This window comes from Megalops cyprinoides, chromosome 17 (assembly GCF_013368585.1).
Source record: "Megalops cyprinoides isolate fMegCyp1 chromosome 17, fMegCyp1.pri, whole genome shotgun sequence".
Taxonomy (NCBI): Eukaryota; Metazoa; Chordata; class Actinopteri; order Elopiformes; family Megalopidae; genus Megalops; species Megalops cyprinoides.
The window spans coordinates 10,595,518-10,618,747 of NC_050599.1; the positions used below are offsets into that span (position 1 = coordinate 10,595,518).

At 42.3% G+C, this 23,230-nt stretch overlaps 1 protein-coding gene across 1 annotated transcript in view; it reads left to right on the forward strand.

The window, feature by feature from the left end:
- Positions 1 to 23,230, forward strand: part of LOC118791936 (pleckstrin homology domain interacting protein) — a 55,382-nt gene that overhangs the window by 29,973 nt on the left and 2,179 nt on the right. The window contains exons 20-39 of the mRNA XM_036549501.1: positions 2,111 to 2,216; positions 3,330 to 3,464; positions 3,705 to 3,796; positions 4,182 to 4,401; positions 5,406 to 5,525; positions 9,204 to 9,311; positions 9,718 to 9,842; positions 10,614 to 10,696; positions 11,714 to 11,825; positions 12,378 to 12,439; positions 16,694 to 16,849; positions 17,348 to 17,468; positions 17,858 to 17,983; positions 18,161 to 18,233; positions 18,440 to 18,490; positions 18,876 to 19,028; positions 20,120 to 20,272; positions 20,659 to 20,822; positions 21,461 to 21,699; positions 21,932 to 22,087. Coding sequence (XP_036405394.1) covers positions 2,111 to 2,216; positions 3,330 to 3,464; positions 3,705 to 3,796; positions 4,182 to 4,401; positions 5,406 to 5,525; positions 9,204 to 9,311; positions 9,718 to 9,842; positions 10,614 to 10,696; positions 11,714 to 11,825; positions 12,378 to 12,439; positions 16,694 to 16,849; positions 17,348 to 17,468; positions 17,858 to 17,983; positions 18,161 to 18,233; positions 18,440 to 18,490; positions 18,876 to 19,028; positions 20,120 to 20,272; positions 20,659 to 20,822; positions 21,461 to 21,699; positions 21,932 to 22,087 — 2,555 coding nt within the window. The remainder of the gene's footprint in view (positions 1 to 2,110; positions 2,217 to 3,329; positions 3,465 to 3,704; positions 3,797 to 4,181; positions 4,402 to 5,405; positions 5,526 to 9,203; positions 9,312 to 9,717; positions 9,843 to 10,613; positions 10,697 to 11,713; positions 11,826 to 12,377; positions 12,440 to 16,693; positions 16,850 to 17,347; positions 17,469 to 17,857; positions 17,984 to 18,160; positions 18,234 to 18,439; positions 18,491 to 18,875; positions 19,029 to 20,119; positions 20,273 to 20,658; positions 20,823 to 21,460; positions 21,700 to 21,931; positions 22,088 to 23,230) is intronic.

Sequence of the window (23,230 nt, forward strand, 5' to 3'; positions counted from 1 at the left end):
GAATGAAGTAAGATTGTAACCAGAGCTGTACATGTTCAAATCCCATTTACAGCAGTATACACTTGAGCATGGTACTTAAGTCAAATTGCTTCAATAAATATCCAGCTGTGTTAATGCATATTGTGTAAAAATATAAGCTGTATAAATCACCCTGCAAATCAGCCTAAGGCTGTCTGCTCAGAAAATAATGTAATGGAATGTAATCGTTTTTATGCTTGATGGTGTCAGTGTTCAATTTTATGTGCTGTGGAGATTTGTGGCGAGTTATACCCTGGGTTAACACTTACTGCGCCCTGCTGTTGCGGTCTCTGCTGTCTCCTCAACCTCAAGCCCCTTGCTATAGCACAAATTTTGCGATTTGCACGATTTTGCAATTACATGCCACATACCCTGTGCCCTCCCCCACAGACAGTGAGGTAACCATTTTTGGACATCCGTTGAATCGCAGAAAGCCTCAAAAGTTTTCTTAGCCCAATCGTGAAATTTTTAAATGGACAGGTAGGACTGGCAGTAAGCGCCCCAGAATCTACCCTTTGTGCACACCTACGAGATTGTCTTTATTAATCTTCAGACTTACTGTTGCGAGATTGCTAAGAGGTCTGGGAGGAGCTCTGGAAAGATATTTTGGTCTGGACATACAGTACCAGTCAGTTTGGACACACCTGATTAAGATAATGGAAAACATGCATTCAAAGACATTTTGATCGAAAGATTTATGCTTAAATGCTTGAAATTTGTTTCTTAGATAAATATAAATTATGAAGTTTATGCTTATGTATGAATTTTTTTCCAAAAAAAAAAAATTTTTTTTGGGGTTCTTTGAAGGATTTTAAGATAAGTTTTTTTTGTTTGTTCAACACTTTTTTGGTCATGTGTGCCATTTCATAATTTTGATGTCTTTGCTATTATTCTACAATGTGGAAAACGGTAAAATTAAGAATAAAAGTTGCGTCCAGACTTTTGACTGCAACTGTACGTGCACTTACATGTATTCTATACCAGCAGTGAGGCCCTTAGAACTGCTTTTTCTTAAACTGCTTATTGTGCAAGCAATGCGAGACATCTTGGTGAAAAATTGACAAAACATGTGGCCTGAAAATCTAGGCTTAGGAGCATGCCCACTGATATTAATAATATAGGAGTAAGTGTCCTGTTCCAAAAGGAATTTTTGCCATGTTTACTGAAGGAACAGATGGAAAAAGTTGTAGAAGAGGATTACAGAATAGTTAATGGAACTCCAGAATTGTTTTTGGGCAGTCACAAATATAGCTAAGGAAGCATTATTGGTGGCTGTTAGTGGCTATGCATTAAAGCTTACTAGCAATATGATCGATCGTGACATCACTCCAGGGTTGCCAGGTCTCACACAACACTCAGGCTTTGAAACCGCGAGAGCAAGTTTCAAAAAACTGTGAGCATCCTTGTGATTGTGTGAGAGTTGGCAACCCTGTCATTCTGATACCCTGCTACATTTGTTAACTGTCTAATTAGCTGTCATAGCTACATTGCATTCCGATCATTCTTCAGATTAATTTACATGAACACCACCTTTTCTCTCTAGAATGAGTCTCCATCTTGATTTGAAATCACAACTTCACTTGATCATACAATTCATTAAAAAAATTATTGAGAAACAGGTAACTACCTAGCATCTCTCCTCCCTAAAATGGAGGCCGTACATATTAATAATCTCAGTAATGAGCACAGCGGGGTCTCCAAATTTATTGTTATACATGGCAGGAGAGCTAACTTTCCACAAAATAGTTTGTAATCCAGTAGGATTTAATTTTTCAGTAGTAGCCTTCCAGTTGATCATTAGTCTGAAAAGCTCACCAGCAGTCTTCCCATTAAGTAAGCCTTTATTTTTTCAGCATAAGAACAAGGAATTATTCATTAATAATTCATTATTATTTATATTTGAATTATTTCAAAATAATAAGATTAGGTTAGATTTATTTAAACAATATGGAATATGTGGTGGAATCAGAAGAAAATTCCGGAAACACTAATTGGATATCGGGAAGGAACAAATCAGTTTAAGGATTCTGAATTTTTTTGTTGTTGTTTGTTTTCCCTTCCTTTTCCCCCCTTTACTCACCGGGGTATACAGTATGCAGGAGGAATGGAGAGCAGCCAAAGGAGATGAGGAGATCAGCATCTACAGATCAGAGAGGAGGCGGCGGGCCGCGCCAAGTCACATTCACCGAGAGCCCAAGGTAATTCGGCACAGACAGAGGCCCACTTTGGGCCCGCGATGCACCATGGGGGACATGGCTTTGGCAGCGGTGCAGCCCCCCTCTCTCTGCACACAAAAACCCACACAGAGAGGGAAATGAGGCATCCGGCCCAGTGTCACCTGGAAACTCCTCTGTAAGGCAGACAGGGAAGTGGAGTGCTGTATTGCTGCGCATTAAATGGCTCTTCAGTCAGAGTGAGATAAACGCCTCGAATTGTTGCCGCCACAGGTGGATGTTTCCGGGTGAAAATTTGTTGTGACGTGTGAGTGGGAAGGTCCTCTGATTGTTCACATTTATTTCATTGAATTATTTATCAAAGGCAGTGAATGATTAAAGCACTCATGACATGTCGTGTAGTGCATTGTACCCAAATCAGCCATACGCTAATTTTCATTGTTAGCTCCTTTTTTAAAGTAGTTAGATTAAATGCCATTGCTTTGTATATACCACAGATATTTTAGTGGTTTCAAACTTGTATTTGCATGTGTTTTAGCTACATTTTTAGTTTGCTAGAGAGGCTCCTTATGTATTTTGATGTTAGTGTATTTTGATGTTATCTGGTGTGGAGTCAGAGAACATGGAAACCTTTACAATGAGGACAGCTTGGGCAAATGTGCAGTTGTAATGCTGCAAATTCACGGTGGGCGTGTTGGGGGTGGGCGCAATGCATTCATCTAGAGATTGTAATGTAATGTAAAAACCAGACATGTGTAGGAAAGGCATATGCAGTTCTCAAAGTTTAGCAAATTGCTTGAGGACATGACAGTCATGAAGCTGTTTGGTTTTAGTACAGAATCTTCCATCTTTATAGTGAGAATAAATTGGCTTAATTACAATCATTCCACTTTGATCAGGTGTTTGCAGTGAGAAATTAGGCAAAATCAAAAATATCATCATATCAATCATATCATATCTTGTCAAAATATCATAATATCAAAATACTTTATAACAGGAGTGATAGATTATTTCTGATGTCTTTAAAAATGAACAGGTTGAGGTTTTAGTCTGATTATATATTGTGTTTATGTTGCACTGGGTTCTCTCTTTGTTGCGTTCTTCTCATCTCCGTCTGCTTTGCCTCCCTTTACCCAGCACCACGCCCTGGACCTGACGGGCGAAGAGCCCAGGAGGCCACAGAGCAACCAGCACAGCTACCACACAAGAGCAGCCGTGGAGGAGACCAGCCGGCAGAGCGAGGTCGTCGAAGATGACAACAGCTCCTCAGAGGTGTGGCAAGTCCTGCCAACAGCATCATGCTGTGAATACAAGGCCTTGAAAGGCCTACAATATTAAATTATATGATTTTATAGAATTGCGGTAAGATCTGCCCATTGTGTCATACTGGGATTAACAAATTTCAGATTCCACTTTCTTATTACCCTGCGTATACGATACAAGTGTCCTGCTGATATATACTAGCCACTTGTTCAAGACTGGTTCCATCCAGGTCTTGTGTCCCCCCAACAGGGTGAAGGTGAGACACGCCCTCCAAGTGGGGACACCTCAGATGATGACAAGGAGCAGAAGGAGCCTTGGCCAGACGATAACAGCAGCTCCAGGTGAGCAGGTCGAACATGGCACGCACTCAATTGCTTTGCTGTTATTTCCATTGTTGTTGTTGCCGTTGCTATGATTTTTGTTTTTACAGCTCCTATTACGAGCTGGTAGATGCCCTTATCCAGGGCGATGTTCAGAGTACATACAAGTGCGGAGCACAAAGAAAATTTCCAAAACAAATTAGTTTTACCAAGTGCAGCCAATAGCCTTATTATTCGCCAAATGTCACTAGACTATCACATGATGCGCTTAACAGCCTCGGGCAGATGTTTAGAGTGGATGCCGCTTGCAGCTGTGCGGGCCGGGGCCCACAGAGCCAGAGACAGCGGGTGTCCATTCCTGTTTGTCAGCACTGAGGGGGGGGGCTGACCGGGCTTCGCTTTTCAGCGACTATTCCAGCGAGTACTCCGACTGGACCGCAGACGCCGGGATCAACCTGGAGCCGCCGAAGAAGACGGTGCGGCACAAGAAGAAGAATGCCAGCAGCTCGGAGGAGGACGGCGAGAAGAAGAAGGACAAGGACAACAAGAAGGACCGGAAGAAGGACAAACGAGACAAAGACGGCGCGCTACCAAAGAAGAAGAAGCCAAAGGAGAGGAGGATGAAGGTGAGGGCTGTCTGACGCGCATGCTCGTGTAGGGCGATCAGTGTTTCCGTTCTGCCATACATTTTTAAGTGAAATACGTTCCTGCATTATTTTTGAGTGGTAAATTGTCATATTCAGATGTATTCAGTGGTATCTTCAGCATCAACTCCCCATTGGCACCACGTGACTTTACCCTTCTGCAAATTCGCCCAGCCCGGTGTGATTGCTCTCTACCACAGCGGTGGTCCACCGTAACCACAGTAACCTCACAAGGACCTCTCCAGAGCATCATGTCAACTGAGCGATTCTTTTATGGAAATGTAATAACATTTGTGGCAATCATAACTAATCTTTGCACACAAACGTTGCCTTGGGACATGTGTGGTGTATCCAGTAAACCATGTGTGCAGTGGCCCATGCAGCACATTCAGTTTGCAGTGTAGGATAGTCAGTAAGTATGTGGATTTGGAGTTTATGCGTTCAGTTCTCATGTTGTTGTGCTCAATTCAAGAAGTGATGTCACAGTGTCACACCATGTTCTGTCTGAACTTGGCATTTCCTGTGGTTTTTCCGGTGTTTCCATTTCAAAGCTCAGCTGAGGGTGATGCAAATGATGGGTAGTCATGATACTGGTAAACCCCTTTTGTAAACCTGAGAAATTGACTAATCGCTCTGAAATGGCTGCAGAAACTCACTGTGAATTCACGAAAAACAGCATCGGGTTTTCGCCCTCCACTGAATTGAACGCACTCTAAAATGAAATGCATTTTAAATCCTGTTCATCTTTTCATATTTTTATGGTGGAAAAAAAAAATCCAGAAGTATCTTTTTTTATGAGCCTTAAAGCTTCTAGCTTCACATGGCCTAACTGCTGTGTTCACTCTTATTATTTTTATCTTCTTACATCTAATCTTGTATCTGGTATGACTCTTATCTTCAGTCCCTACTACGCTTTGCCTCTTTTCTGTGTGGTGAATGGGGTGTGCTGTCAGACCCAGCATGATCTCTGATCCCCCCTCTCTCAGAGGCTGCCTGGTGGGGAGCTCCAGGAGCAGGGCCTGACACTGGAGGAGTGGCTGCCCTCAGCGTGGATCACAGACACCGTGCCCAGGAGATGCCCCTTTATCCCGCAGATGGGCGACGAGGTAGCAACCGCTCGCACATGCATACAGTCACACGGACACAGCCACACTGTTTACACACACATGCATGCGTGTTCACGCGCAGCCACACAAACGCAAGCACACTCCCCACCGTATTCACACACACGCACGCGAAAAAAAGGTACCCCTGGTTTACACACACATGCACGCATGCATGCAGTCTTTCTCTCCTACACACACACACACACACACACACACACACACACTGATCACTCAGGCACAGGTTTTACACACGCATGCGCACACAGATATACAATGTCATCAGGAACTGAGGTTTTTCCCGACTTCTTTTTAACTGGTAGTTTCTCTGGCCTTTTAAACAGTCATCCCATTGCTGTACCTTAATCATCTCAATTAATCATTCAGTTACCACAGATAAAGCACCTAAGCGTGTGAATGACTTTGAAGTAAATATCTGTTGAGACTTTATCACACATCTGTTGTAATCTACAACAAGGAACAACAATGTGACAAATGAAAGTATTTATTGAGAGGAAAAATAACATCATAAAATGAGTATTATTTTTAAACTACTCAAACTTTTAAACTGACAGTGTGAAGTGAAAAAGAAGAAAGGCTGTTTGCAGTATGACCATGCAGTTTAAAATTTCAGTTGAATTGAAGCGTGTAAAATGTTTTATATTTTGTTATTGAATTTAAGCATTGTCAGTTGGGATTATGCTTTCTTTCTTCATGGATTGGCATTGTGTGAATACCTGTCCGTATGAAGAAACACTTCTCTCAGCATCGACGGAATTTGTAACAACTGACAAATACTGTTTAGCTTATCCCATGAGATTGGGAAATAATATTTCAGATTTCTTCCCAGAAGTCATCCAGGCACATTCCACTGTTGTACTTTTTTTTTGCATGGTGTTTGTATTGCTCTACCTCTTATTGAAAGCCCTCTTGAAAGCCAGGAATAGAATCTAACAGGGAGGTTTTCCACCTCCAGACTGCACACTTGTTCTGAGTCAAAAATCCTGACAGTCTTAAGGAAAGTGTGAGCTGGTTAAATAAAACGTACTCTTTTGTAACTGGTTGGAGTTGGAGCATGCGTGAGTTTTTCTGCAACTTCACTGAATGCTTTCGCACATTGTCAGTGTATTGCCCTGTCAGCACTGGGCACCTGCTGTGCCAGCGTTCGGTACTTATACATCAGCTCCTCCTCAGTTTTATTGTGGGTGCTGTGAACTCTTGACGTTTCAGACTCTCGGGGTGTTGGGTCAGGTCAGTCGGACTCAAGCAATACACAGCAATTGGAGATAACTGTTTTTAGAACCCTTAAAGTCCTTCAACAGTATCCTCAGCTCTGTTAATGCAACTGGTGAAATATTCATCTCTACCTCCACAAATCATGTTTAAAAAGGGATGTTTTTAGGATGATATGTTATGGCTATATTCCCAGTGCCCCGTTCAGTTTTACATGGCTCAGGTAGCAGCTTTATTGGTACAGATCAAAAATGTCTTTGCAGTCGGCTCTCTAAGACTTTTCAAAGGGTTCCTGTGTGGACGATATTTGAAAATGTTTTTTGTGGTCGCAATAAGCTTGTCAGTTTTTGGGAAATTAAATGGTCATATATCACTTGCAAGGGCGATGGTGGGAGCATTACAAGTCAGGTGCAATGAATTTGGCAATAATCCCCACAGAATATCATTGAATGTCTTAATCACGTAGTTCACATTACCTGAGACAAATCCAGTAAAGGTTTTAAAATCCACTTCAAATGCATTTTAAGCTTTCACAGTGCCTTCTGCCGCTGTGGAGTAATTCACCAGGCTTAAATACACTGTATTTGCCAGGACAACTCTCAGTCCACCTGTACTTCCAGTATAAACACAATGCACCAAACACACAGATCTTATACATCTGCAGGCATGTCCATAACAAGTACATATATTGTGATATGATTTGATGAGGTCTTTTGAGTTTTTTGTGCATGATTGCTATACATGATAACTTCTTTTGAAGTTGATAGCAGTTGGAAAGGCCCTGCTGTTATCATATGGTTGTTCAGAAATGCACTCTTTTTTGGGTTGTTGTCATTTTCCAATGGGATATTTGTTCTGATAAGTGGCTCTGTCCAATGTAAACGATGCCATCCTGCCTCTCCAAGCTGTCGTTTCCCTTTTGTTTTCTGAAGGAGTACATCCCCTCACCCCTGTTAGACTCAGCCTTTCACTTTTGGTGGTTTTGTGATTTTAAATGCCTGTCTATAATTGTCCTTTCTGTGTGGCCTAATGGTGTGGTTGTGGTCTAATGATGAATTGCAGGCTTTGCAAAACACATTACATCTGTCAGTGCACAGTGCACCTGGTTGATACTGTTGCATCTTTCACTTAAAGTAATTCTTTCTGATGTAGTTTGTGTGTCCCTGCGTCATTCTGCCGCCACTTACCTTAAATTGCCACATATTTTTGACAGGCTCTTTGTAATTACTCCTTAATCATACAGTTGGTCACATTCCTGCTCTGATTACCTAGTAATTGCTGAGATGAGAGCGCCTACAGTGACGCCTTGAGGATGACGGTTGAAATGCAGGTTAAATACCCCTCAGGTAGCGTGGTCAGGAAAAACTCTGGGCCTTATTCCTTTCTCTCTCTCTCTCTCTCTCTCTCTCTCTCTCACTCTCTCACACACACACACGCACACACACACACAGGCATGCCCACTCAGACATACACTATCCAACTGGCACACGTGTGCACCCACAGAAACAAATACACACACATGTGCAATCAAACGGTAGCGTATGCACTCACCACGATGCATAGGCTCTCACTCCATCGCACGCAGATTTTCCCTGACACTCCTGTAGTAGAACAGAGAGGAGCTGCTACAACACGAGAGCGGGAGGGTTTGTAATGCACTTTGAATCACCATTCATGTGTGTGCGTGCGTGTGCAGGTGTGGGGGGGGTCAGGTGTTTACACTCTACGGTTTCCTGTTCATGGCTGTACCCCACATTGTATCATACAGTGTTCCATTTCTGCATTCTCCCTCCACCAGTTATTTACACTGTTCTTCTCTCCTCTGACTGGCTTCTTCCAGGGCATATCTGTGGGTTAGTGCCTTATTTCTCGGCTAGCGTTTCGGTGACGCTGCTCTAATCCACCCACCCATCTGCATTTGGTCCTGCATTCACCTCAGCTGCCTGAGTCTGTGCTGCATACTGTACTGCAGTGCTGCTCTAATTACTCACCCGCAGTCCTACAGTCAGACTGAAGGCGAGACCATACAGACACAGGCAGCCCTGGGCCTGGAGCGGTGGAGATGTTTCTGGTGTTTGTCCTGTGCAAACTCTTAGTGACATCACTGGATCAGTTATAATGCTGAATTCGTTCAAGGTGACCTTGTGCGTTTCGCGAAATGCAGAGCACCTCAAGCACGCGGTCACCGGCAGTGCGTTCATATAATAATGAAGGATGGTACAGAACCAGCTGTGGTACCCCAGGACTAAGCTTCCTTAACCCTGGTCTACACCGAAATACAGAATCTTTATGTTAAGTTTAGCCTTGGCGTTTGCTGGTTCACACTGGTCTTTTATTGACATTAAATACCCGTGTGTTGTTTTTTTTTTTTTTTAAATAGGCTAAACCTTTAGTGATGTCATGTGATGCGTGCTGAAATAATAGTGTGTACTTGCCTTTCTTTTCTAGGTTTACTACTTCCGTCAAGGTCACGAAGCCTATGTGGAGATGGCCAAGAAAAACAAGATCTTCAGCATCAATCCTAAAAAACAGCCCTGGCACAAGATGGAGCTGAGGGTAAGCAGAGGCTGCATTCTGTCACAGGTTATTAGGGCACGTGCATTCGATTTAAGGGACGCTTCTCTTAAGTTCTAGTTTGTTTTTTTTTGTTCTGAACGTATGTACTACCTTTGTGCCGTTTTAAAATCCAGTATGACAACAAAGGAACTCAAGACTAAATTTTGCATTTGTTTAGTTTTGGGGGAAAAAAATCAATGAAAAGAACGTATCGGAAACAATGTAAACAGACACGAGTTTAATTCTCTCCTTTCCGATCAGTTAACAGACTAGCAACACAAGTTCTGTTTAAGATAGCCTGAGATAATACTGGTACACCGTGGAGGGGAGCCTGGGAAGCTTGTTTGCAAGTGTACTCTGATGTCAGATAAGCTGCGTCTAACTTGGAGCTGTCTGTCGGGAACAGGAGCAGGAGCTGATGAAGATTGTGGGGATTAAATACGAAGTGGGGCTGCCCACTCTGTGCTGTCTGAAGCTGGCCTTTCTCGACCCGGATACCGGCAAGCTCACCGGAGGCTCCTTTTCGATGAAGTGAGTCAGGTTTCTCCTCTTGTGTTAGTTGACTTTTTCCTTTCTTTTTTTAATAACAGTAGCTTGTGTAATTTCGGCAGCGCATGGGGCAGTTTAAACAGCTCTATCTAGCGTGCTTGGTGGTCAGCTGTGGCGAGGGAGGAAATATAGAAGCATTCCCCACAGAATTTGAAAAGCTAGCCCACACACACCTCCTTCCCTGATCCAGCCCACCCTAAAGTGGAACATTTATTACCGTTAATCCCATGGCTGTCAGATGTGGAGCAAAGTACAGTTTTACTGTTTATCCCTGGGCAATAAACTCCATGGAGCCAAATTTACGTTGCTGTTTAGAACCATTTCTAACCTGCAATTTACTACCAATGTTCTAACAATGGTAATTCATTTTTTTCAATAAATGTTTCACTTGTTATTGTTATTGGTGGGTAATCCAGCACACACTTGTATTCCCTGACTTCAGTGGCCTATATAGGACAAATATAGAAAAATACCATTAGAAAAAAGCTGAATGATTTTTAATAATTAGTAAAATGATTATTGCACTTGCCTATTACAGTAAAATGTGCCTCAATTTTGTTCCCCACTGTAGACACCAGTGGGAAATGGGATTGATTCAGTCCTAAACTCTACAAGGAATGTTATTACACATTTCCACAAAAACAGTCGCATATCTGCCCCAGTACGTTAGCATTTGCATTGGGTACTGAGGCTGCCGCCGTTCTGGAGTTATCAGCCACTTTAGAATGTAAATAAGGGGTTTTGTATCCATAGGTACCACGATATGCCTGATGTGATTGACTTCCTGGTTCTTCGACAGCAGTTCGATGATGCGCGACACAGGCAGTGGCGAATAGGTGGGTCACAGATCCGATGGTTCCGGAATTCCGTTGTCAGCAATGCTTTTAACTGTTAAAAAATACCACAAAATATACAATGCCTTTGAAGGTGCCAAATTCCATTTTAAGAGCAGTACTCTTGTGTGATCTCTCCCAGTTTGCAAAAGTACAAAATATTTGGCAGTCATGAGACTGGGGTCTGGAGACAGAAGACAGTTTAAAATTTTTTTTTGTGTCATAGGAGTTTAGGCACCAATGTTTTATTAATGAGAAGTACTGAATGAGTCAGTATTAGTCATGGTGGACTGTTGAAGAGCAGTATAGCTTTTGTACATGCTGTAGAGGAAGATGTATTAATTCAGCGTCAGGTCATCTCCAAGACTACACTGAATTAATGTAGTGGAAAATGGCATTAAATTTATCACTACATCATTTTAAATTCTCAGCAATGAAGTCCCCTCTTTATGCTTCAGTTTGAGGTAGAAAATGATGAAGTGCTAAGGGAGAGAGGGACTGTGAGTGTATCTCAAACAGCATGCACTTAAGTCATCGTCATAACCAGGTGCTGAATCCCCATTGATGTACCTGCAGTCTGCTTCATGTATTTAGCGTGCTATTACTCTGTGTAATAAATGTGCCACAAAGCACCAGATGATCCATGTTAATTCTCACAGTGGACTTGCAGACACCATTAACCATATTTCAGTTTCGTCAGTTCTGAGTAATATGTGTGTTATTTATTATTATGTGTGTCATTTATTGTGTGTGTTATTTATTATTAAGAATGTTTTTTTTTTTTTAATTTATTTGTTGTTTACTCAGATAATCTATTTGTGAAAATTTCACTCTAATGTTCAATCAGAATAACCTTTTAGACCCGCAATTTTTGTAATGCAGTGAAATGCTTTTCTTGTCATTTCTTCTAATGTGTATCCTAAATGAGCCGTTGTGCAGAGATATGCACTTTAAAGGGCAAAAAGTCTTCAGAAGTGTTCACCATCAAACAAAGCCTGTCTCTTCGTATGCTCACCCTAGGAGATCGTTTCCGCTCCGTCATTGACGACGCCTGGTGGTTCGGGACCATCGAGAGCCAGGAGCCCTTCCAGGCCCAATATCCAGACAGCCTGTTCCAGTGCTACAATGTGTGGTGCGTTGCAATGCACTGTCAAACCGCACATTCACTGTGCACTACTTCCATATCACCTCCCACTTGGGTTCACATTTGGGTTCGTCACCGTGCTGGATTAGACAGCTGTGGAATCACTACACCAAATTGCTGATTTATCCGTATAAGACCCAGCATCATAAAATGTAATGTCACTATATGTTAAATCAAACCCATGTGAGTAGCTGTAAATTATATTCTGGATACACCATTTTTATGTATTTACAACTTCCAACCTTTGCTTGTTTGGTCAGAAACAAAGTAACACTTGCTTCAGTTACAACTATGAAGTTAAATTTAAGGACAGTTGCACACTGCAGTTAGAATGAAGTATCGACCCGTTTCTCACATTTGGGTTCAGGCAAGTATTTACCTGTATATAAAGAGAAGTAAAACAAAAAAGGTCATGTGACAGGGTGTGGAAGGCACATGAATTTATGATTGTGGTATCTTTTTTGTTGAGCCTGACATCATCTCCATCGTTTCCCGAGGTTACATCAGGTTACGTCATCCTTCTCACTTTCTCTCCCCCAGCTGGGATAATGGTGACACAGAGAAGATGAGCCCATGGGACATGGAAGTCATTCCCAGTGATGGTGAGCTGTTGTCTGGTTTGTGGGGTCCATTGTAGCACTGATTCCAAAAGAGGCTGTCTGCCTTACTGCCCAGCAGCCTTTAGTAGAAGGCTGAATCGGACACGTTAACATACCAGCAGTAAACGAAAGAGACATTTACTGTGTCTTAAACAATGATTTTTTTTTTTCCCTCATGTAGCGTCTAGCTAGAATAAAAGTGGGGTTGCCATGGAAACGGCAATGGAATGGAGGGTATCAATCCTTCAGAATGTCGCATTTTTCTCTTACATAGAAACATAAATCTAATGCGGGGCATTGAGCGTGAATTTGCGCTTGTCGCACTGGGCCGCGTTCTCTCAAGAGCAAGGCTAAGGGGATGACTCAGGTTGACTCAAGCTGTTGATCTGAGAGGCAGTTTTGGAAGCAGTAAGTTAAACATTATGGGTATTAGCATTATTTATTCAGCCTCTGGTTCATTGTGCCATACTGGAACATTTCATTCACTGTTAAGTCTTCTTCCATGGATCCCCTCACATTAGCCTGTGTCAGGTTTTCTGCATAAACCACATTTCAGATTAATATATAAACTAGGTACAGAACCAGTCAAGACTTTGGACACACCTGCTTAAAATAGTGGGAGACATGCATTCAAAGACATGTTGATCTAAAGACTTACGCTTAAATGTTGTTTCTTAGACAAGTATAAATAGTGACGTTGATGCCTATGTATGAATTTCTTTCCAAAAAAATAATTTTTAAAAAATATATTTTGGCTGTCTAATGTATAAGAGTTTTGATTTGTTTAAAACTTTTCTTGCATTGGATAATTCCATTTGTGTTATTTCATAGTTGATAGTTGTTCATAGATGTCTTTACTATTATTCAAAATGTGGACAATGGTAAAAATAAAGAATCAAAATTGTGTCCAATATTTTGACTGGTACTGTGTTTGGTTAGTAATATGGGGGTGAAAGAATAACAACAGGCTGGTTTGTTCCCAGTGATAGGTAAGGTTTGTTGATCCACATTAATAATATGGGTTATAATAATATGTTAATAATATGGGTTCTTTTTGCTGTTCAAAGTGGAGAACGTTAACATCGGCAGTATTACTATCTGACCACACCCATATACATAAAGATATAGATATACATAGATAGCACATTTTCAGTTGTTGGTTGTTTTATGTTGAGAACAAATCCCTTGTTTTCATTGAAGCTGATCTTTAGTGCAGTACTCACTGATGTCTAGATCCTCTCCTAATACAGTTTGCTGTCAAGACGGTAATACGTGTTTTGTGGAGGCCCTGTTCATAAGCTATGAGTGCTTTGGTGGATCCTCATATTAGTGACTTATGCCATCTAGTGTTAAAACAAAGATACTTTTGTTGCTTTAGGGGAGCTGTGCATTCACTTGAGTCACAGCAAAAAAAGCAAACTTCTTATGTAAGTGGCTGAAAATGTGGCCATTCTTACAAATGAGTCATCTTGGCTAGCAAATAAAGTGAGCATTCTTAAGACCAGTACAGTACTCCAATTGGTACATATCTTCATAGAGTATTGAGTCACCCACTTTGCCACTAGCATGGATCCAATTATTTTGTGGTTGAAACTGGTTTTGGCCAGACCAAGAATTAGTATTGCCTGAAGTAAAAATCAATCATGAATATATTGTTAGATATTCTAAAAGGATCAGAATTTGTTTGTTGTAGTTAAAATGTATAATTAATAGTGAGATTATTTTAACACCACAAATCAAAATCTTGATTTCTCTAGGTCAGTAATGCTTGAGTATAGGCCTACATTGAGTATAAAAGCTTCAGGCATTGTTTACTTGGAAATAAATGAATGATGGGTCTGTGTTGCAACGTAAAGTCAAAATTCTGAAGGATTAAGGGAACAGTCGTTGAATAGGCGTTTCTATGACAACTGGAAATTTTTTTTTGAGATTAGCACTTTATCAAAAACTACCTCAACAAACAAATAAGAAACTTGTGCCCAATGCCATGCTGGATTTGCATGTGATTCTTTTCAGAAACTGGAGCTGTCCTGCTGCATTACTCCCTGTTTTTAGTTCCTGCAGTTTAAAAATTTCATGTATTGTTCTGCGAGGCCAAAAACGCAGGAATGCAGCCACAGCCCTTCAGGGTTCTTTGTTGGAAGGTGTTGCCCTATTTTCTTAGAATCAAAATTGCGCTTTGTTGTCATGAGAATTATTTAAATGTTCATCCTAGGTCTTGAGCTGCAGGTAAAAGGCCCAATGCTGTAGACACCAGCGTGCTTTTCAGGAAAGTTCAGCACTGGCGTTCTGCTGTGGAAGTGTTCAGAGAGGTGTCAGATCCGGCACCTGTTCGTGTTTATTGCTGGCTCTTAATGTCATCAATGGAAATACACATGGAAAATGTACAGTTGGAAGGTGGACTATTTAAGAACGTTCATTTTATTTTTTCATTTTTGGTTATCAGTATCAGTCCTTATCTATGGGGTGTATGTATCGTGTCAAACAACAAAACGTGGCTGTGTATGTAAATATTTAGGGGCAGATCTCACCATGACAGCAACTGTAATTTCTCTGTGTTTCCTTGCATTTGCATATAAATGTTGCAGCGCGATATTAGGCCAGTCTGCATTAGAAGGCCAATGGCGGGGATGAACCCGGATTCTGTTATCGCTCCAGGAGACTTCCATCCAGACACAGATGACACGCATAATGAAGATGTGATTACAGGGTGTGTTTAGGAAGTGCGTCGCAGGGTGTGTTTGTGCCGCCGCAGCACTTTGTGAACAGCGGGGGGTTTCCAGCAGGGCCGGAGATGCGCTGCCACTCGGGGGCACTGACGGAGATCCATATTCATGAAAACTGCGGCGGCTAATTCGTTCTGTCGTGTTCCTCTAAGAGGACCCTGTCAGTCTGATGGAGCCGGCTCGGAGAATGTGGCTAGCGTCACCGGGTTCAGAGAAATGCGGGGTTGTCAAAAAGTGTGCCACGTATCTCCCTTTCTCCCTCTCTCTCTCTTAATCTGTGTCTCTCTCTATCCCTCACTCATTCTCTGTAAACATGTGAGGTGCATACAAACTGAGCAGCTACCATGCTAGAGCTCTCCAAATGTGCACTAAATGCGAACAGTCTTTCGATCCTCTTGGATAAAAATCAATATTTCATAAAGGAAAAGCTGCAGAAGGTTGGACTCCAGTTCCATTTGGATATGGGGGATTTTTTTTTTTTTGGTGCTACCTTTTTTTTGGAATATGATTGGTTTTACTTGCAAGCAAAGCATTTGCACACACTTTATGGAATATAGTATTTAAACTTCAGTAAGGTCTTTAAGAATGCTGCTCATCTACACTGTTAAGCAGTCTGTTTCTCTGTTTCTGTGTTGCCTGCAGGTAAATTGTTCTTTTTTTCTGCTGATTGTTTGCAATTAGCCAAGCTCTCTCATATTGACATTACTGTATTCCCCTCCCATGAGAGAACATTGTCTTGGTTGCCATGAATTTTATTAAATGCTGAAGTAATTGTGTACAGTAAAGGGTTTATTAGGTAATAATGTTCTGGATATAGCAACCTTCAAGCACACTCTTTATGGATTATAACATTTTGGTAGACCATCTGGTTTCATAATTAGGCCAATCATGTCCAGTGTTGGTAATCTTGTTTGTTGAATTTTTCAAAGCAAAGAGAATATTCACAGATATTGATAACGGCTTTGAAGTCATTAAATTCAATGAAGTTTTCAGAATCAGTGGGATATTTCTTCTTTGATTCTTAGTAGTCCATAGCTTACATGTCAAATTCAAAGACTTTATCGTCTTTCTGTTTTGACAACCATTTTATACATAGAACGTCAGTTGTCCCAAAACAGTTGCTGCAGAATGAGTTCGATCTGTTACAGAGGTAACACTATGATAAACTTAAAAATAAGCTTTCATTGTTGCAGAGCACCAGGGTGTTGTTGTGGACATTGTGAGGATAATAAATCTTCCAGTCATGTGGTAAATGCTAACCTTTTAAACATGGTGGAGGGCAGGTAAGTTTAAGAGGTGGTAAAGATCTGATCTGTCCTTATGTGTTGCTGTCATTGGCAATGCTGTTACTTAGTGTTGTTCATTTGTTAAGTGGACATTTAAGGACACGCACAGCATGCATTTTACGTATTACCAGTGTACATCTTGGGATGTGTTCTGAAGCTACATCACCGTTCTGTCCGGGTGTTAAACCTGCAACCTCCTGGCCGCTCCCTGAGCTTTTCCCCCGTGCTGTTCCCCTGTTGCGCAGCGCTGTTCCCGGACGAGCTGGGCCTGAGCGTGCCACTGACGGGGGAGGAGCACCGGGAGCTGCTGTACCAGCCGCTGGAGGGGGAGTGGGGCTCCCGCACGCGCAACGAAGAGTGCGAGCGCATCATCGCCGGGATCGAGCAGCTCGCCACGCTAGGTGCGCGCTGCCAGCCCGACGCGGCGTGCGTCTGTCAACACCGTATGCCTCTGTCCTCGGCTGCGTTTTAATCGGAAGCAGGGTCATTTTTCACTCATATGAGCTTATAATAAACTAAAATTGCCTTTTAATCCCACCTCACAAGGTGTGTAGCAGTAGGTTCATCACGTGAAATGTATACTGCATATGCATTGTGTGGGCAAGTTAAGCGAGTTAAAACCTGCTTGTTATTGATATCAGATCTGTGTAATTGATGCCACGTAATGCTGCACATTTTGAAAGTACATGGCACTTTGACTGGGAAGAATGTCTTCACAAAACATTTCAAACACATCAAATGACTTGCTGGGATTTGTAACAGAGTAAGAGACTGTTAAATCCTTCAAGGCCACACTTGACACAGTATATTCACACTAGATTAAAGGCCAGTGGCAAACTAAGATGGAGTGAACTGCCTGTTCTCATCATTATGCATGTGCTCTTATTTTATCTCATCAGATATTGCTGCTCCGTTTGTGTATCCTGTGGATCTTCAGGCCTATCCCACTTACTGCACTGTGGTGGCTTATCTCACTGACCTCAGTACCATCAAAGAGAGACTGAAGAACAGATTTTACAGGTGAGGTTCAGCCCAGTTAGCCAGGTGCAATGTTGGTCCGCGTTGACATAGCTAGTTGAGAATGAAATTCTGCAGGATTGTTTCGGAGGTGATTGTCTTCTGTTTGATTTTGGGCGTTCAGTTTGTTAGGTGATTGCCGCTGTTTGTTAGTGCTGGATGCCATGTGTTTGTTTCAGAGGTGATGCGGTATCCTCCTCAGGACTGAGTGTATTCAGTTTGTTTCAGAGATGACTGTCCTCTTGAGTATCATCTGTATTCATTTTGTTTCAGAGGTGATGACGTGTCTTTAGTACTGTGTGTGTTGAGTCTGTTTCAGAGGCGGCGGTTTGCTTTCCTTCGAGGTGTGTGTATTCAGCTCCAGAGGTGTTTGTCTTCTGTTTCCACTGTAGGCGGATGTCATCCTTGATGTGGGAAGTCCGTTACATTGAGCACAACGCACAAACCTTCAATGAACCTGGAACACCCATTGTAAAAACAGCCAAATTTGTGTCAGATCTAATGCTCCAGTTTATTAAGTAAGTATGATTTTGTTTGATTGCATAAAATGGATTTTTTTGTTGTTTTTGCTAATAGGCTATTTATAACGTTTTAGGGATTACCTGGTGTTTCAGGGAAAATTTGAAGTCAGTTACAGTATAATTTAATGAGAAGGTTCTTAACTTTGTTCTTAATTTCTTCTTTTTCTGAACTAGGGACCAAAGTTGCACTGATATAATTCCTCTTTACAACAGTATGAAGAAGAAGGCTTTCTCTGACACAGAGGAGGTATGAAGTATTGGATTAAAAAAAAAACGGAATGGCTTTGCTTAATTTCTGGCTTTCCATGGTCTCTGTGGTTTTAGCAGGCACCACAATCTGCATCTTGTTTTGAGGTTTTGACACAAAGCTGTATGTTTTTTTTTTTTTTGTGTAGACAAGGGTTGGCACAGAGTGATGTCACATGGTTTTTTTGTGCTGATGTGATGTTGCAGGAGGAAGACGAGGACACGGACGCTCCTGGAACATCCACTCGGAAGAAGAAGGTGAAGAGTTTTCTCCGTTCTGCCTCATTTCTGACTGGAATACCTCTCCGTTCCAGGCTTTACCATAGAGCGCGTTTGTAACGGTTCTTCATGTCATTATGAATTAATTTGGTTATTTAGGAAGGTTTATAGTCAGCATAATCTAATCTGGACAAGGCAGATTTATTTCAAGATCTAGGTTTAATTAAACAAACTTAGGTCTTTAATTTGTGCCTGCCGTGTTGGGGGCCACAGGCCACTGGGTCCACACTCTCTGTTGTCTTTTCTCATGTACATTAAATGGTCCTGATTGGATTTATTTTTGATCAGCGTTAATTTAAGAGGATGTGTCTGTTAGGTGAGCTCGAGTTGATTTGTGTTGCTCGTGTGATCGCATCCATTGCAGGAACACAAGCCCATCGTGAGGAAGCTGCGGAACAAGGCCCAGTCGTACGACATTAAGGCCTGGAAGACGCGCTGTAAAGAGCTGCTGGACCTCATCTTCCAGTGTGAAGACTCTGAGCCCTTCCGCCAGCCGGTCGACCTGAGGGAGTACCCGGTACCTAACCCCCGCCTGCCTCGTACTGCACACCTTTTGTACTGTTCGGATTAGTATTCAGTCAAAGAGCTCTCTCAATCCTGGTTAATTTAAAGCAGCCGGACCAAAAACTAGAATATGCAGTGTGCTTGTAGGACCAGAAATAGGGATCTAAACACTCAACTGCTTTTGTAATTAAACAAATGGATTTAATGGGCTTTAATGACCATTGCAGTGCTGAAGAGCTTGGGATATGATTGAAAATACATAAGCTTTGTTAAAAATGCCACTCTGTACTCTGGCAGTTATTTTTTCCTTATGTTATGAAACTGAGAACATTGTACATAGACAGGTGTGTATCGCTGCTTTTTATTTGTCGACTATTTAAAATCATTTAATGTTACACTCATGTATAAGCATCTACTTCACTGATTTTCCTAGTATCTGCAAAATGGACGACTGAAATCATCGATGGGCTGTGAGATTTCCATCACATTTTCAAAGGAATTAATTTAAGTGGTCTAGAACAGCGTTTCCCAAAACTCTCCTGGGGGACCCCTTGTCCTGCATGTTTTAGAGCTCTCCATGCTCCAACACAGCTGATTCAAATGATCAACTCGTTATGAACTCCGGAAGCTGCTTAGTAACAAACTGATCAGCTGTGCTGGAGCAGGGAGAGATCTAAAATATGCAAGACAAGGGGTCCTCCAGGAGAGGTTCAGGAAACGCTGGTCTAGAAAATGTATGATTGTTATAAGTCATTAGCTCAGCATGGTTTAAATTTGACACAATATCCGTTTATACAACTGGATATTTACCTAAGCAAATCAGGGTAAGTAAAACAGCAATGCCCCAACCCAGGTTTAAAGCCAACAACCTTCTGGTTACCTGGTGACCATGCTATTGATGTCATCTGAGCAAGAAAGCCATTTTTTCTGCCACTGTGGGTTTTTGGTCGTTGTTGACTGATGATGTGACTGGTATTGAACCCAGGCTGTAGAGCTGAGCTTACACTCAAGGGAGCTGACCTGGGTCCCACGACATGCTGGTTTTGAACTCTGCTGATCAGTGTTGCAGTATAGCTTGATTTAATAAACTGCCTGTGTGTTCAGGACTACAGAGACATCATCGACACCCCGATGGATTTCGGCACAGTCCTGAAAACACTGCTGGCTGGAAACTATGAATCTCCCATTGAGCTGTGCAAAGACGTCCGGCTGATATTCAGCAACTCCAAGGCATACACCCCCAGCAAGAAGTCTCGGGTAAGAGACACATGCCATCAAGGACAGAAATGGAGAATTTTAGCAGTAATAGATCTGAGTAAATAACGTATGGAGAATGGTGCAGGTGAACCAGTGGGTTACACTGAACTACACTTAATTTAATCAACATTAGTTTATTTGCTTGCTATGAGCATTGGCACAGCTCATTTTAGCTTTTTGCTGTTATTCTCGAAGGGTCAAAGTGTGAAAATGGCACGCTCATGTGGAAACTTGCCTCTTGTTCTTACATTTCAGTGCAGGATAGCTGAAATGAGGCATTCCTGAGGAAAACTTGGCTGTGTCAAACCTTACTGAAAGTGATGTGGGCAGTCCATCGCCGATCCGGAATATTACAGCGTGTTATTGTTTCTCGTCTTTCCATGTAGATCTACAGCATGAGTCTGCGACTCTCAGCCCTGTTCGAGGAGCATGTCACTGCCATCCTGTCTGACTATAAGTCCGCCCACCGCTTCCACACAGCCAATAAACTCACCCGGCAGCGGATGAAGAGGCGACGGAGCTCCTCCCCTTCCAGCAGCACAGCCTCCAGGTGAGCCCAGCCTCAGCATAGAAACACTGGCACTTCTCCCAGAGTCATTTACAATGGAATTCTTTATGTTTATAATCCAATTTTTCTCTTCCTTTCTTTTTTTTTTGCTTCTTTTTCCACTTTCATTCTTACGATATTAGTATATGTTGGATGGCAGTATAGCATAGTGGTTAAGGTACAGGAGTTGTAGCCTAAAGGTTGACGGTTCAATTCACCAATGGGACACTGCTGTACCCTTGGGCAAGGGACTTAACCCACAATTGCCTCAGTAAATATTCAGCTGTACAAATGGATAACATTGTAAAAAAAAAAAAAAAAAAAGAAACTAACCTATGTCAGTTGCTCTGGATAAGAGTGTCTGTTAAATGCCAGAAATGTGATATGTGTTTATTCAGGGTAGATTACAATGCATGACACAATTATAAGACAACACCAAAGAAAGATGAGAAAGCACATTATTAACTTATCACACTTGTTAAAATGTGGTTATTATTTACAGCATTTGATAGAGTTCAGATGAAGAAAAAGCAGTGAGAAAGATGTAGTATCAGAGTTACTATGTGATGTCCTGCTGGTTGTGGAGCTGTGTGAGAGGAGGTTGTGAGGTGGGGTTCTGAGCATGCTCTGTTTCTCCTCAGCCCGGAGAGGAAGCGCAGGACCACCAGGGCCCTTCCAAAGGCTGACCCCGCCACGTCATCCCTGGCGGCGGGACCCTCTCGGCCCCCGGCGCTGCGACAGAACGTGCCCCTCGTGAACGGGAGGGCGGAGTCTCTGGCTGCTGTTCGAACCCGCAGCTCCACGCGCTTTGGCAACCACTGTGCCAGTGAGCCTCCGTCAACTTCGGACAGTCCAGCGCCCACCACACACAGCAAAGCAGGTAACGATGTGTGATCATGTGAGGGTCTCTTTATGGGAGCTCATTCAGGGGGCTTGTGACAAGTACAGAATTTACTAAGCAAAGCCAAGACTGGCTATTCATGGATACGGACCCAGACTGCAACCAGCCGTGGCGTCATCACAGGCCAAGTGAACTTGCGTCGATCCTGAAAGACATCTTTGTGTCTTACTGATTCTCATTGCTCCTTCCTTCTCTCCCCTCTCTGTCTTAGTGACAGAAACGCCTAACAAGCACCTCAGAGCCCACAACTCCGTATCGACCCCGAGCTTCTCCAGTGACACAGACAACGCCAGAGGCTCCGCCGTGACGGATGCCATCAGAGTGAGGACGCGGCGGAAACTGAGGACACCTGTGCGACACGAGCCAGGTGAGACCGGTCTCAGATGCTGCTTTGGTACATGCTTTCCCCCAGCTGTAGAGCTGGAACCAGACTGACTCATTATTCCTCAGTTTTACCATTGAGCTGAAACCAGACTCATTGAAACCTGGCTCATTATATCCCTTTTCCACTTTAGAGCTGGAACCTAATTATGCTTTAAATCCCTTTTCCACTGCAGAGCTGGAACCTGACTGGCTCATTATTTTCCTTTTCTGTTGTAGAGCTGGATCCTGGCTGGATCACTACCCTTTTTCCACTACAGAGCTGGCAGGCTGGCTCAGTTCATGTGGTTTTCCGTGACCTTTTGTTTCGGGCTTGATTGGGTCAGCTTAGCTTGCGAGCATTACCGGTGCTGACCTACTTAGAAGCGGGCCGTGGGAGTAGTAGGCAAGCTATGCAACCACATATCTTCCGTCAACGCCAGGGCTAAAGACTGCCGAGATAAACAGAGAAGGAAGAATGGAGCATGCATCACTGATCACAGCAAACAGCCAGAGACAGAAAGCAGTAATATAGGCTGGAGTTTCTTTTTTGAGGAAAACCTCCGCCTTATAGCGCAGAAGAATGCAAATGATCTGGTCAGGCACATGCATTAATGTAATGTCTAGGTGCAGGTAATGCAATCATGCTGTCCCACATTAGCCAGTTTTGTTTCCAGTTTATGTGAGCCTGGCTCTAGCTTTCCATGGAAAGAGATGTCAGAGGACCTTTGTGGTAGTTCCATTTTATTTTGTTTGCAAGCAAAGCAATGATAAATTGTGATGAAATTGACACGAAATAAAAATGGTAATTTATTTGTGCTTAAACATAACCTAAAGCTGAAATTAAACTGCTAAACAAACGGCAGTGCAATAGAGAAGTAAGGATAATGGCCTTGTACATAGAAAGCTGTCATTTTTTCTATATATCGTCTTGCCTTTTAAGTAGAATATATTGAACACGTCAATACATTCTGAAACATTTAGCACAGATACATATAGAGAATAGTTGGATATTTCCCATCTGTTACAGTACTTAAGCAGCCTCAAGGCTTTCTCCCGTTAGTCATCTCATTTATAATCAGACAACAACAACTTTTACAGAATAACTAGACAGCTTCTGGAGGGGTGTTATTTTTTTGTTTGTAACTAT